Genomic DNA, 16,456 nt, shown 5'->3' with positions numbered 1-16,456 from the left:
AGCTCACAAGAATGGTAAATTTTCATACTGTGTTGAGTATAGAAAAATGTTGCCAAGTAAGGCTGCAAAACTTAAAGAGTATTTCATTTCACTCTGTGTCAATGAACATGAGACAGTTAAAACACAAAAAAGCGCGCACACAACCTTTAGTTGGTGTATATATATATATATATATATATATATTTATATATGTATCCACCAAAATATATAGAAAATAGAAAGAAAAGAATAAGTCCTAAAAGAAGCTGAAGTTGTTGAATCTCAAGCTTGCATAACTACTAGCACCGGCATATGCATTGAGGAGCTCATTTTGGGCAGACCAGAAGTCAGCTTTCATACCACCTCTCCTCACTGCTTTCAGTATCTTGTTCTTATGTGCATATCCAGTGACCACAACCTTCTGACTACTTGCATCCACTTCTACTTTCTCTATCCCTGTACATAATAAATTCAGTTACAAACTACACAAATTGAATGAAATGAAAATGTTTATTTATGTTGCGTTTGGGAGCATCGAATTGGCGCATTTTCCAATTTCAATTCAACGTGCCAATTCTGTGCTCCCAAACATAGAGTGCACAAAATTACCTTTTAATTTAGAGAGGCATTTCCGCAGTCTTTTTTCATGTATGCCAACCATCTCTACCTTCAATTCAACAGTCTGCAAAATCAAAATTTCAACCATAAATGAACATGATTTTGAAATTAAGAACTACAACCAAACAGGATTTGGTTTTTTATGTTGGAAATGATTATTCAAAGGAAATGTCTTTTAGCTTCTTGCTGTTGACAACAAAGTGGAAGTCATATATCAAAGCAGTTCAATTAACAGTTTCACTAATTATACTTGAATGTAGCACTTCCTTGGAGGAATAAGTTCTTCCTTCTGGCAATCTTTTCATGCACTAAAAGAAGCATAGGGGGCCTTTATTATTATTATTGTTATTATTATTATTATTTATTTACTCTCAAAAAAATTTCATTTGAAAAGAGGAAATAGCAGTTGGACAAAGTAAGCCCTTGGTAATTAATGAATTCCCATTTGAATTGAAATGGGACCATTTACTTCATTTTCTTCAAGTATCACTAACCATTTTGACTCCTTAAATCTCTATAGGAAATACAGCCAACCACTCGATATGAATACAAAAAACTATATATATGTATATATGATGAAGATTACAGTAGAAAAATATATGTATAGGGGAAGCAAGATAAAAAATGTACCTCCATGAAGGAATGATGAACTTGATGATTATGAGAGAGAATGAAAATATAGAGCAATAAAGTGAAATGAAGGCAATGTGGGGAATTGAAGGAAGATCAGATCAGATCAGCGAATGAATGAGAAGATTGGGATTATTAATTTCAGATTATAAGTATATATATATATAGCAGAGCTGAGCAGAGCAGAGGGGATCGACATATATATATATATATATATGAAAAGATGGAATAAACAATAAAGTGTTCATTGGGCATTGTGTCCGTTACTAGAACTAGGTGAAATCTATCTGCTTTGTTTTGCTTTGCTTTTTCAAAGACAGTAAGAAAACTAGAAAACAAGAAAACGGTTACATAGATATACATATATATGTGTGTATTTGTAACTTAGGAGCTCAAGATTCAAGGATTCCCGTCTGTCCAAAGCATTGTGAGTCTTAAGCATCAGAAATGATTGGCTTTGACGGGTCCAACTTAGCTTTTTCTTGGGGATCTATATATATATATATATATATATATATCCTAATTCTCTTTCATCCTCTCTCCCTTCCTTGTTCTCTACCTTTTCCAAAAATAGTTATGGTTATCTCAAACCAAACATAAAAGAAACATATATATATATTTAATTTAAGCTACAAATTTTGATATATCATCATCTTCTAATATATGGGTCAATGGGCATTTCTTTTATTTTATGTTTTCATTTGATTTTTTATAAAGTAGGTGACTGATATGGTACCCAACCTTGTATTGTAATCATCCAAATTCCAGAGCGGAAAAGGAGGAAAAGAGCCAGAAAGAAAAAGAGAATAATAGCCTGGCACCCACAAGAAGAAATAAACTACAGAGCAAGATTGGTATTTTTGGGTAGCCAAGTTTACTTGTGATCTATATATATATATATATTTGTTTATATTTGATATGAGGTGGCAAGCTGATGCTTTTGAGAGGAGAGGTTGTGACTCTGTTGAGTGATGTATCCCAGGCACCAGACACATCTTATATTTTTTGGTAACCTCTAAGGATCAGATGGAACCATGGCCCTATGATCAATCACAATTTGTTACACAAACAAATGTACCAGCTTATTCTCAAGAAGCTATTTCTTAACAGTAATAGCATTCTCAAATAATAAATTTATCTACCAAAAAAAAAAAAATTATTCGGTTCCATTACGCAAAAGTCTAAAGGTAATTTTAGTCTTCGTTTGGTTTAGTTTCTGAAAAAAAACTTATAAAAAAACTTTGTTTAACGGAATTTTAATAGCATAAATTTAAACCAACAATCAAACAAGTTTTCATACACCTTTCCTAATATCAATTATATGAAAATAAAAAACTGAAACAAGAGTGAGAAATGTTTAATACAGTCGGTTCCCTCCGAACTTTCTTTTTTGACTTAAATGGGACATCAATTTGATTAGGGTGTTAGTAGTTTTGCCACCACCAGCTCAAACTATCATTCACTTTTTTAGAATAAAGAAAAATAATAATAATAATTAAAATAATAATTAAAAAAATAATAAATGGATATAATGGAGCCCAGGAGATTCGATCCAGAATGCTTGGAATCGGGAGTACAATCGACAAATTGCTTGGGAATCTGGATCTTGAATTTCCAAAGTACACTTGTCTAGAAAGACGAACCCAGATTTTGGTAAGAAACCTGCACTTTTTTTGAATGGTTTTGAGCGGTTCAACTATGTTCCATTGACACCCACTGGAAGGATAAGTACAAGCCAAGAAATATTGTGGAGTTGTCATGGCATTGCGGACAAAATATTTCATAGATGCATTGTGGTTTGTAGTTTAAAAATAATTTTAATAAATTCAATCACAAATTGTTGCTATCTGCTTTTGTTTTGATCAATGTTTTTCTTTCCAAGTGTGTTCAAAACTCAAAATTTTTTGAAAAAATATATTTGATAAAAAGTATTGTAAGGCCATTTTAGATTTATTATTATTATTATTTTGAAAAGTGCTTTGCTACCGTGTCGAAATAATTGTAAACACTAATTTGGTGCTCCTGGTTTTGGACCTTTGTTTTTTTTTTTTTTCCCGAAAACATTTCGGTACTATTCAAATTGCAGCAAATATTACCAAACACGTTACATACTTTTGATTCGCTACAGCTCAGTTTGAAGCAAAAAATACGAAGCAGAAGCGCTTACCATACAGCCCCTTAGTGGACACATTTAGTTGTATATAATACAAACACATAACAATCCTGAAAACTATACAAATAGAGTTCAAGTTGTCCAACTTCCTTCTCTTTTTTATGAAAAAAAATCCACACTATACGCATGTCACAGTAGCATATAATAACTCTTTTCATGTACAACAAAACTAAAGCCGTAAACCAGTCAAGCTTTCGACGAACAACTTAAGCTCGGCTCGCTAAGAGCTCGACTTATGTTCGTTTGTTTAATAAATGAATCAATCACAAATAAATTTTAGATATTTGATTAATAAACGAGCCAATCTCAAACACTCCCTAATTAGACTCGTTAGTTCGTGAACACCTTGTGAATATTCTCCTATATTCTTATATAGAGATATATACACAACCACTATATATCTGTTTATTGCTCTTGGCCCATTTCATTTTAACTTGAAAATACTGACCCATTTAAATTCTATACATAGACCTTTTGAATTACAACACTCAAATTTATTCTTTAGCCCATCGCCCAACTAGGTGCATTAGTTTTAAAAACACATTATCCGTATGTATTCAACCATGATCCAAATCTCAATAACCCCAACCCAAATCTTTATCTTTATCTTTATCTTTATCTATATCTATTTCTATAACTATCTATCTCTATCTATATCTATACTAGCTATTCTGAAAGTGTAAAGAAATTTCTAACATTTTTTATTTATTTTTCAAATAATATATCGTTAAAGCATATAATAATTCATACCTCATCAAAGTACTTAATAATTTTCTTTATTTTTTGACATTTTTTATTCATAAAAGTCTCATTAAGTCACCTATCACGTATTGATTCATACCTCTAATCTATAATATTCTCAGGAAAAAAAAAAAAATTAAAAATCGGTCCCAGTATTTTAAAAGCAATCCATCATTTCCAAATATTCTAGAGCCCTAATCCACAGTATTTCAAAAATAATCTATATATTATTATAAAAGTGAGGCATTTTTCGTATTTGTAAACATTTTTCTTAATTTTTTATTCATTTATTTCTTTGTTTGTATATTCACTTTTATTTATTTTAAGAGTTACAAGTCTTCATTTTCCCATTCTTTATTTATTTAGTTTTATATGCACTTTTATTATTATTGAAGAGTTATAACTCTCAAGTTCTATCTCTATTTAATCTTGATAAATTGTCGAACGATTATACAAAAATGTATTCCACTTAGTCTCTATATGCATATCTATTGTACGTGTATGTTCTGTTCTTACAGAGGTAGCATTGTTGAGGCAGTTAAAAGCAAAACGTTCAAGATTTGCTTCAGCACAAAGATGACACAAGATATACTACGAAGATTTTACTGTTGGGGCTTTTTATGAATTCAAACGAGATAATATATACATAGATATATGTGAGTCCTGGAAGCAGAAGATACTGTGAAAAGTTTAAGTTTTTATCAAGATTGATTAAATCACCTATCTTTCTATTTTAATTAGCTTTACTTAAATTAGCAATTAATCAATTAATCACATGTAACATAAAAGTAAGTAAAGTATTTTTAGCGAGGATACCCAATTGGTAGACCTCGAAGACTATTCAATCCAGAGCAAAACGATCCACTCTATTTGAAACAAAATACAATGGACTTTGACTCAAGCTCACACTCTATCGTTCTACCAAAAACCAATTACTAACAATTCTCTAGTTTTGCGACATTCCGTCCAACAACTCTTGACTCAGGCTTATTATTGATCTCTGTAAAAGGATTGCTGGTAAATCAAACAACACTCCTCGAATGCTTTAACCCTTCCAAAGTGTGATCGCTTCACCCCTTTTCTTCGAGATCTGAATTTGATGTAGATGTAACGACCCTAAAATGATACTAATTATATATAAAAAAATAAAAAATTCGGCGTGACCTCTGCTAAAAAGGTCGTACAATAAACTGCTTAGATGCATAAAAATGCAATGGCTTCTCTTGGACCTTAAAAATATATCTAAGTCCCAACACACAATGCAAATAATACATTTCAGCATTCCTTTCATCTATTCATTATGCTTCAACATAGTTCAGCTCATGATGGAACAACTACACGCCATCTAATCCAAATATCACAATTACAATCCCAAAAATATATGGTTAAGATCTAAAGTCCATATCTTACAACGTTTAGACAACTTATACTAAAGTTACAGCCCATAAATATAATTACAATAATAAAAGTTCACAAACCTCTATACCGAATATAACAAACTAAGGTTTTACAAAAAAAAATATGGGACTTAATACAAATGTAATGACCCGATCATTTTCCTCCCTTTCCTTTTTCTCAAATTTTACGGATAATTTTTTTTCGTTTAATTTTCTTTTCCAAGTTCTGTTTCTTGATGCTTAGTGTCATCTCGAGTGCTCAGAAATGGTTTCCGAGATTCTTTCCCTTGGATTGACAACTTCCTTTAAGGATCTAGTCATTTCCACATTTTCACTTTTGGACACTATTCGCTTTCGTCCTTTTTCCTATTTTGTCTTTTCCCCATTTGTCACTTTTTGGCACAACCTCACTTTCCATGCTCGAAGTTAGTTTTTGACTTCACGTATCTTCTTTCTAAGTGATTTCCACGAAATACGTATATTTACTTTTGTAGTAAAGTACTCTGGTTGCTCCCAGTATCCATAGGGGTATGGATGCATAATTTTTCAAAATCTTTTTCTTTTCTTGGGGCGTTTTTCATAAATATCTTTTGAAGATATTTTATTTTAGGGGTTTTTAAGATAATATTTTTGGAAGATATTTTCATTTTGGGTCATTAATACAGTTTTCACTTTTTGAAGGGGCCATTGTGCAATTAATGAAAGTTATTACAAAAATGCCTCATTTTGAGCCTGGATTCTCGTATAGGATTCATTTTCACATTTCGTTGAGTTGTGTACTCTTAGAATTTCCTTCTAGTCATTTTTCTCCAGTTTCAGGGTTTTTGGCCATCGGTTGCCGCCGAACTTGTTCGGGGCAAATCTCTCTGCTCAGGACTCAGTTTTCGACGCTGCTTCTTCCGTTATTCATATTTTCTCATTTCGGTTCTTTTTTGTTCACGGAGTTTTGCCGTTTGAGTGCGTTTGCTCAAATTCCACTTTTCAGGACCCGGCGAGGCCCTTTCGGGGCACTTTTAGGGTTTTCCTATAAATAGGGGGTTATAAAATTAAAAAGTCATCTTCCCCTCTCTTCATGCACGACCAGAAGCTGCCATGGCAGCCCAAGGGGGGCTGCCACCCTTCTTCTCTCAATTAAATCTTCTTCCCTTTGTTAAAAAGTCATAGTGCCTTTGCTTTTTGTGTTTGTCTTGACTATGCGCATCTTTCCCTCTTATTAGAACCTGTTTTTGGCCAATTTTTGAGTTCAATTTTGAGGTCAAGTTAGGATTTTGGTAGGTAATCTTTGGAGTTCAATGTTCACGATGCTGTCCCCGACAAAACTCCGAAGTATTGTCGAATTCAGAGCAGTTTCATTTTGGTGGCTTTTGAGATTTTCATCTCAAATTGAGGTAGGGGATGTCTTAGGCTTTTATTTATGTTGTATTGATGATTTTATAATCTTATATCACTTGTATGCATGTTTTGTATTAATCCTAGAATTTAATTTAATTATTTTCATTATATAGGATTTAATTCTCAAGGATGTGTATAACTTAGAATTAAAGTATAGCATGCTAGTAAATTTGGCCTTGGTATGGTTATTAACATATATTAAATTTGAGTCATTTGAATAAGAATTGCAACTTTTATTTAATATTTTTCTTTTGTGAAAGATTAATTCCCATGACCATACATTGCATGAAATTAACTTGTGATAGGCTATTAAATTAAGTATTGGCATGCTCTTTAACATACTTTAATTTTGGAGCATTTGGAAGAGTATAAAAATCTAGAGATTTTAATTAAATGAATTAATTAAAATCGATTTAAGGGTTCCATTTGCTTAATTGAGTTTTAAACTTGATATTTGAAATGACTATGACTTGTTTACTAGCATATATTAATTTGGGACCATTTAAAGTTGCTTTAGAAGTTAGAGATTTAAGTATCATGATTTAATTAAATTTTACTTTGTTGTTCCATTGGCTTAATTTAGATTTTGAATGAATCTATGTAATGGCCATGCAATGTTGTTTAACATGTGTTAATTAGGGATCATTTGATTGAGATTTGAAACTTAGAGAGTTAATTAATTTCCATTTCTATAGCTTTAATGATTTAATCATGTGTTTGACATTGGTTATATGTTTAAATCATAATTTTAGACTTGTATTAAATTCATGAATTTAGGATTTCAATGTTGAGATATATTGTTATAGCGTGTAACGAATCGCACACTGAAGATTCGACATTTGTCATGCCTTAGTAGTTATGGACTTAGAGCATGTATTGTATGTGTTTCTAAATTCGGTTGTGCATGGTAGATAGTTGATTATCTTGTATATACATGTTGATATATATGTTGTTAAATAACTTGTTGATTTTGGAAACTTGGGGATGTCGTTGTTTGACTACAGCTCGGATATAGTTCTAGTACGGAGGATTGTCCCTCTACAGTCTAGTGCGCACATAGGGAGGTTACCCATGGGCTAGTAACCCTAAAGTAACTACGGTGTCGGTCTGATCCGGCGTGATGTCCAAGTATCCACTTTGTTTGATTTTACATTTCATTTCAAGTTGATAACTAGATGATATCGTAACTTGTTGTTCTTTAATTGATTTCCCATTTTGAGTTTCAAGATGTTAACTTAGAGAAATCATACTTTATGCATTGTATTGGAAGTTCCAATGTTGGTTAAATTGCATAGATATTGTGATTTGTGTTTTGATGTTCAAATGTAGCTTAGGAACAATCCCATAGATTCATTTAGAACATAGACATTAGGTGGCATGATCCACTTTAGTTGTTTTCATGTTTTAAATTTCAAGTTGAGGACTTTGAGAATCTATATCTTGTTACTTTGTATAACATGTTTCTATGTTGTTTAAATTGCATGAATGAGGTGATTTATGCAAAAAATGATCTAAGGCAGATTAGGATGCTCCCAGAGTCTCATCTTGTCATAGACATTAGGTGGCATGAGCCCCTTTGACTTGTTTCACCTTAAGGTGATAATTTTGTAAAATGCTAGGTTGATGCATGCTCATTTCCTACGAGTAGCCTTATTTTTAAGCCGTAGACCATTGTAGCACATCCAAATGGGTATGTTATGTTTGCGTGCATGATCGTTTTCAAGAGAAACCTCATCCTTGGTGATTTGAGCCTCCTATGGACTCATTTTGCATTTTTATTACATAATCTAATTTTAGGGCATTTTGGGATTTTTGTTTGAGAAATAAATTCCAATCTTCACATGGTCACTTAGAAAATGTGATTTTGGAGGGGATTTCTTCTTTGTGTTTTTCCAGAAAATGTCATCTTGGTACCAAAAATCCCTCACAAAGTTCAGCTTTCTGTTTTGCATTTTAGCAGCTTTTTAACCCTCATGACTTGATTTCATAGAGGGGTATTTGGGGCATTTTACGGCGAGTTTTTTTTCATTTTCTCCAACGCTGCTAGATAGAAAAATTAATTGTTGGGAGGGATTTCTTCTTTGTATTTTTCCAAAAAAAATTTTTTGATAGCCCGTTTTTGATCTCAGATGTGTACAGTCACTATAGCATGTTTTTGGGCCCTCTTGACCTCTTCTGATCTAGGGGCATTTCGGGTATTTCACATTGTATTTTTTTCATTTCTTTTCACTAAAGTCGGGTAGAAAACTCCATTTTATGGGGGGTTTCTTCTTCGTGTTTTTCCAGAAAAACTCGTTTCAGACTCCGTTTCAAGTCTCAGTTCTGGAAACTCACATTTTTTTCTTACTGCCAGCATGTGCATGCCCTTGGGCGCCGCATGGGGTGCCGGTGGGTGCGCGCATGGGGTTGCCATGGCCTTTGTCGGGCTGCCGTGACGTCTCAATTTTAAACCCATGTTTCTCGCTCGTCTGGACACCAAATCGAGTGAACATTTTTTTGAGCTTGACTAATTTTTCACAGTTTTTCCAACGATGTGCTTGGTTGCACCCGGATCTTCCTGGATAATTACCAGTTTACCCTTTTAGCCTTAAGTGTTCGTTTTTCTTCGTCTTACCATTTCTCCTTCGTTCGGACTTCGAATCATATGATTCTTGAGTCCATCTTTATTAGTTTTTTGTTATTTTTCCAGCGGTGTGCTCAGTGGCACTTGAATCCATAATTTCATAAATGACTATTTTGCCCTTGGGGCTATTTTTGCCCAGTTTTCTCTTGCTTTTCGTTTCCATTACTTTCTTTTGAGTTCCATGACTTGATGGAAAGTCATAGATGTGTTTCAGGAATGATACATATTCTAGGGACATCATTTCCATGTAAAATGATTATTTTTCCCCGGGGGCTTAATTGTTATTTTTCCAATCTTTTGCTTTCGTGTCAGTTCTCATTGAGTTCCACGACCTCATAGAAGGTCATCAAAGTGTCTTAGAGGTGTGTTGTGCCTTGGGAGACCGTTGTCTTGTTTCTTGCTTCCGCATTCTGGATTTGTTATCGGATCTACGTTCGGTTCATCACAGGATGTGATGGCCTAAAAACCAGGATTGTCACAGGTGGTATTAGAGCTTTTAGGTTTGAATACCTTGGACGACGGGTTTTGGGTGCATATCACGTTTTTGTTGCTATGTTATACATGTGTATATGCTATTTGTTAACATGTTTCGGTATTATAACATGTTTATGTGTTTCTTGATAACACGTTTGGTATTATGACATGTCTCTATGCTTATATGCTTATGTGTTTAAAAGCATCCCTGTTTGATATGTACCCTAATTTGCTTAAGTGCTTAATTGTTTAAACAGCTTTCTTTGATTGCTTTTGCATGACCGTATGTTGCATACCTTGTCTTGCTTTGTGTTTGGTACATTCATAGTGTGAGTTACATTCGATCATAATAACTCGTGTTATTATTAATCTCGTTTCCTTTCCACGCATATAGGGTCACAGTCTTGACTCGCGGAGAGTCTTCTTGTTAGGGCTCAGGTGAGCGTAGGGTTGTAGTATCCGTCTGGCGAGATGAGACGTAAGTCATGGAGGTACCATTTCGTCTCATTTTCTTTCGTCTTTTTGTGATGTGGTCATGGTGGTGTTAGAGGTGTCGGTGTCATCTCTTAGGACTTTATAGTGGTCTTGACGTCATAATGTCATTGAGGTCTTTGTTTCTAGCGTCATGGGATGATAAGTCAGGATTTGACTCGAATCCTTCCTTAAGGAGTTGGGAAGTTGCCTTGTGAGCCTCAAGGGGAGGTTCTCGTGTCTTGTCTTTTTAGGGCGATGGTTTCGGGATTTGTATGGGTGTGTTAACCTAGGATCCTTCTTGTGTTGCCTTAGTTAGCTCTTACGGGCTACGGTTGGGATGTAAGTGGTTTCGTGTAATTAATTGCGTTGGTACAATTAATTACTCTCCCTTGTCATTGGAGACTTGGGGGGGGGGGGGGGCGTTGTGTTAGGGTTTTAGTAGAATCATGTAGAGTTCCTATCGAGCTCGTTGGGATCTTGGTCTAGGGGTGTTCTCGTTGATGTCTTGTAACGGTTAGCCTTAGGGCTGTCCATTTCATTGTTGCCTTGTTTCGTATAGTGTTGGGATTCCATCAAGGTATGAGCTAGTCTTGGGAAAGACATGCTGACTTTATGTTTAGGAGACCTTAGTGGTTATTAGGGGGAATGATTTATTTCCTCGTAGGGAGAGATTGGACTCATCCAGGTTTTGTGTTACCTTTTCTGAAAGGTTGTTCCTTTTGAGAGGCATTCCATTCATATATTTTGATTTTACGAACTTGCCATTTGTATGATCACTTTTACATGTTTATGATCTCCATTGTTTTTGGGCATGTCTTAGAAACATGTTTAGGATTTATGACTATGTGGTAGTTATATGAGGATGTATATGATACGTTGCTTATAGAGTATCTGCTTACCATGTTTATGCCATTGGTAGGGTATAGCGCGTCGCTATTTGTTTGACCCCTATGTGATAGGTGGTTTATTTGGTTTACCTTATGTGTACTGTGTGTTTAGTACTATGATATTATTTGATTTATGTCATTTAATTTTTGCGAGTATGCACTATGTGAGTATTTGGTTTATACTGTTTCATCTTTCCTGCACTTATGTTGGGTTTTGTGACCTTGGTTGTTGGGATAGAGATGTGTGAGCTACATTGTAGACTTGCATTTTGAGGTTTTAGCTGTCCACTATAGGGATTTTGACCCAGCGTTTTGTCTTCTGTATGTAGCCTTACGGTAGGTCTACTTCAGATCGGTGCATAGGTTTTTGGTTTTGTAGGTCTGATCCATTGGCTTGAGGGCATAGACTTATCAGGTTGTGGGTTCGTGACTGGTGTTGTTGTTGTAGTATTTTCAGTTATGGGGGTCACTGCTACTCCAGCGTTAGGGATTTAAGGCCTTAACCGTAACAGTACCAATGACATTGTTGTTAGAGTTTTGAAATTAGCTACCCTAACTCTCACAGATGCTTGGTTTCCGTAGTGCTTTTGGTAATGATCATTTTCGACATTGATGTCATTTGTATTGAAAAGTTTCTTTCTGAGTAGATCTGTTAGGGGCATGTTATGAACTAGTACCTTATACAGTCATGCTACCTTACTGACGAATAAGTGTGGGCGGGTTCTGGTTATTATTTGTACTGCCATATCATTCTTAGCCATCTGTTTTGATCCGACTTGTCGTTGTCTTGGGATTCTTTCGGTTATTAACATTGAGTTAATATACCGATTCGTTCGGGGAGTTGTCTCTTAGTTCTTGGTTTTCGTTTTCCTTCAGATGATCTTCAGGCTTTTGGAGTTGCCTTTTAGCACCTTATGGTCTGTTCTTTGGTTTGACCTTGCATTCAATCTTAGTTTGGTTCTCCTCGGATGTTCTTAATTTTGGGGACGAAATTCCTTTAAGGAGGGTAGGTTGTAATGACCCGGTCATTTTCCTCCCTTTCATTTTTCTCAAATTTCACGGATAAATTTTTTTCGTTTAATTTTCTTTTTTGAGTTTTGTTTCTCGATGCTTAGTGTCGTCTCGAGTGCTCAGAAATAGTTTTCGAGACTCTTTCCCTTGAATTGACAACTTCTTTTAAGGACCGAGTCATTTCCACATTTTCACTTTTGGACACTATTCACTTTTCGTCCTTTTCCCTATTTTGTCTTTTCCCCATTTGTCACTTTTTGGCACAACCTCACTTTCTGTGCTTGGAGTTGGTTTTTAACTTTACGTATCTTCATTCTAAGTGGTTTCCACGAAATACGTATGTTTACTTTTGTAGTAAAGTACTCTGGTTACTCCCGGTGTCCATAGGGGTATGGATGCATAGTTTTTCAGAATGGTGTCCATAGGGGTATGGATGCATAGTTTTATTAATTGGGGTGTTTTTCATAAATATCTTTTGAAAATATTTTATTTTAGGGGTTTTTAAGAAAATAATTTTGGAAGATATTTTCATTCTAGGTCATTAGTGCAGTTTTCACTTTTTGGAGGGGCCATTGTGCAATTAATAAAAGTTATTGCAAAAATGTCTCGTTTTGAGCTTGGATCCTCGTACGGGATTCGGTTTCACATTTCATTGAGTTGTGTGCTCTTAGAATTTCCTTCTGGTCGTTTTTCTCCAGTTTCAGGGTTTTTGGCCCCGATTGCCGCCGAACTTATTCGGGGCATATCTTTCTGCTCGGGATTCAGTTTTCGACGCCATTTCTTCTGTTATTCATATTTTCACATTTTGGTTCTTTTTCTTTCACGGATTTTTGCCATTTGAGTGCCTCTGCTCAAATTTCACTTTTTCAGACCCAATGGGGCCCTTCCAGGGCACTTTTAGGGTTTACCTATAAATTGGGGGTTATAAAATTAAAAAGTCATCTTCCTCTCTCTTCATGCATGACCAGAAGTTGCCATGGCAGCCCAAGGGGGGCTGCCACCCTTCTTCTCTCAATTAAACCTTCTTCCATTTGTTAAAAAGTTATAGTGCCTTTACGTTTTGTGTTTGTCTTGACTACGCGCAATTTTTCCCCCTTATTAGAACCCGTTTTTGGCTAATTTTTGAGTTCGAGTTTGAGGTCAAGTTAGGATTTTGGTAGGTCCTCTTTGGAATTTAATGTTCACGACGTTGTCCCTGACAAAAACCCCAAGTATTGTCGGATTCGGAGCCGTTTCATTTTGGTGGCTTTTGATATTTTCATCTCAAATTGAGGTAGGGGATGTCTTAGGCTTTTATTTATGTTGTATTGAGGATTTTATAAGCTTATACCACTTGTATGGATGTTTTGTATTAATCCTAGAATTTAATTTAATTATTTTCCTTGTATAGGATTTAATTTTCAAGGATGTGTATAACTTAAAATTAAAGTATAGCAGGCTAGTAAATTTGGCCTTGGTATGGTTGTTGACATATATTAAATTTGGGTCATTTGAATAAGAATTGCAACTTTTATTTAATATTTTTCTTTTGTTAAAGATTAAGACCTGTGGCCATACCTTGCATAAAATTAAGTTGTGATAGGCTATTAAATTAAGTCTTGGCATGCTTTTTAATATACTTTAATTTTGGAGCATTTGGATGAGTATGAAAATCTAGAGATTTTAATTAAATGAATTAATTAAAATCGATTTATGGGTTCCATTGGCTTAATTGAGTTTTAAACTTGATATTTGAAATGACTAGGACTTGTTTACTTGCATATATTAATTTGGGACCATCGAAGTTGCTTTAGACGTTAGAGATTTAATTATCATGATTTAATTAAATTCTACTTTGTTGTTCCATTGGCTTAATTAAGATTTTGAATGGATGTATGTAATGGTCATGCAATATTGTTTAACATGTGTTAATTAGGGATGTGTTTGACATTAGTTATATGTTTAAATCATGATTTTGGACTTGTATTAGATTCATGAGTTTATGATTTCAATGTTGAGATATATTGTTATATTGTTAACGAATTGCACACTGAAGATTCAACATTTGTCAAGCCTTAGTAGTTGTGGACTTAGAGCATGTATTATATGTGTTTCCAAATTCGGTTGTGCATGGTAGATAGTTGATTATCTTGTATATACATGTTGATATATACATTATTGCATAACTTGTTGATTTTGGAAACTTGGGGAAGTCGTTGTTTGACTACGGCTAGGACATGGTTCTAGTACGGGGAATTGTCCCTCTACAGTCTAGTGCGCACATAAGGAGGTTACCTATGGGCTAGTAACCCTAAAGTAACTATGGTGTTGGTCTGATCCGGCGTGATGTCCAAGTATCTACTTTGTTTGATTTCGCATTTCATTTCCAGTTGATAACTAGATGATACCGTAACTTGTTGTTCTTTAATTGATTTCCCATTTTGAGTTTCAAAATGTTAACTTAGAGAAATCATGCTTTATGCGTTGTATTAGAAGTTACAATGTTGGTTAAATTGCATCGCTATTATGATTTATGTTTTGATGTTCAAATGTGGCTTAGGAACGATTATATAGATTCATTTAGAACATAGAGGTTAGGTGGCATGATCCACTTTAGTTGTTTTCGTGTTTTAAATTTCAAGTTGAGGACTTTGAGAATCTATATCTTATTACTTTGTATAACATGCTTCTATGTTGTTTAAATTGCATGAATGATGTAATTTATACTAAAAATGATCTAAGGTAGCTTAGGATGCTCCCTGAGTCTCATCTTGACATAAACGTTAGGTGGCATGAGCCCTTCTGACTTGTTTCACCTTAAGGTGATAATTTTGTAAAATGCTAGGTCGATGCATGCTCATTTCCTACGAGTAGCTTTATGTTACTCACCCCGAAGTTACTAGGGATTTGTTTCAGGTACGAAGGCTTAGTTCGTGATGCTCATCATTTCTTGGATGATTTATAACTTTTAAATTTCCATTTCATGCAAATGTTAGCATGAAATGTCATTTTGTAGTCTTGTGTATCAAAACTTGTATCTCTGATTTCATATATGTAATGTGTACATAAGTACACCTTCTACGATGTATTTGACTTGTGTGAGATAAGGCCAGAGGCCAATGACACTTATATTGCATCTTATGTAATTCTAAACTTCATGAAATGTTATAAAAATATTTAAAAAATGACAAGTCATTGCTTCACTATGTTTGCATCGGCTGTGGGAATTTCATTTTTATTCTTTCATAGGGTCTCATTAATCATGCTTGAAGTGTGGCCAAAGGTCAAACGGTAATTTGAAATCATTTGTTAATTTTGGATTTCAAATTTTCCATTTCATGTACATTTTCGCCTTTTTGGCCATTGGGGGGTCGGATTTTACATCGGTGGTATTTTTAAGCCGTGAACCATTGTAACACATCCAAATAGGTAAGTTACATTTGCGTGCATGATGGTTTTCAAGAGAAACCACATCCTTGGTGATTTGAGCCTCCTATGGGCTCATTTTGCATTTTTATTGCATTATCTAATTTTAGGGCATTTTGGGATTTTTCTTCAAGAAATAAATTCCAGTCTTCACATGGTCACTTAGAAAACTTGATTTTGGTGGGTGTTTCTTCTTTGTGTTTTTCCAGAAAATGTCATCTTGGTACCGGAAATCCCTCGCAAAGTTCAGCTTTCTGTTTTGCATTTTAGCAGCTTTTTAACCCTCATGACCTAATTTCATGGAGGGGCATTTTTGGCATTTTACAGCGAGTTTTTTTTTCATTTTCTCTCACGTTTCTGGGTAGAGAATTTGATTTCGGGAGGGGTTTATTATTCGTATTTTTCTAGAAAATTTTTTTTGATAGCCCATTTTTTATCTTAGATGTGGACAATCAGTGTAGCATCTTTTTGGGCTCTCTTGACCTCTTCTGATCTAAAGGCATTTCGGGTATTTCACATTATGTTTTTTCATTTCCTTTCATGAAGTTGGGTAGAAAACTCGATTTTAGGGGAGGTTTCTTCTTCGTGTTTTTCCAGAAAAACTCATTTCGGACTCCGTTTCAAGTCTCAGTTCTGGAAACTCACATTTTTT

At 34.5% G+C, this 16,456-nt stretch overlaps 1 protein-coding gene across 1 annotated transcript; it reads right to left on the bottom strand.

Annotated features, from left to right (window-relative positions):
* Window positions 1–1,384, bottom strand: LOC132279124 (heavy metal-associated isoprenylated plant protein 28-like). Its single transcript, XM_059781052.1, has 3 exons — window positions 1,228–1,384; window positions 589–661; window positions 1–435 (listed from the first exon to the last, which is right to left on the bottom strand). Exons 1-3 carry the CDS (start codon window positions 1,231–1,233, stop codon window positions 236–238), a joined length of 279 nt encoding a protein of 92 aa, XP_059637035.1. The 5' UTR covers window positions 1,234–1,384; the 3' UTR covers window positions 1–235.
* Between the last annotated feature and the right edge of the window lie 15,072 nt (window positions 1,385–16,456).

This window comes from Cornus florida, unplaced genomic scaffold (genome assembly GCF_030987335.1).
Source record: "Cornus florida cultivar Cherokee Brave unplaced genomic scaffold, ASM3098733v1 CherokeeBrave_3.0.0_Hap2_Chr10, whole genome shotgun sequence".
NCBI lineage: Eukaryota > Viridiplantae > Streptophyta > Magnoliopsida > Cornales > Cornaceae > Cornus > Cornus florida.
Note: the sequence above shows the minus strand (reverse complement) of the source record. Positions and strands in the feature narration are given on the sequence as shown.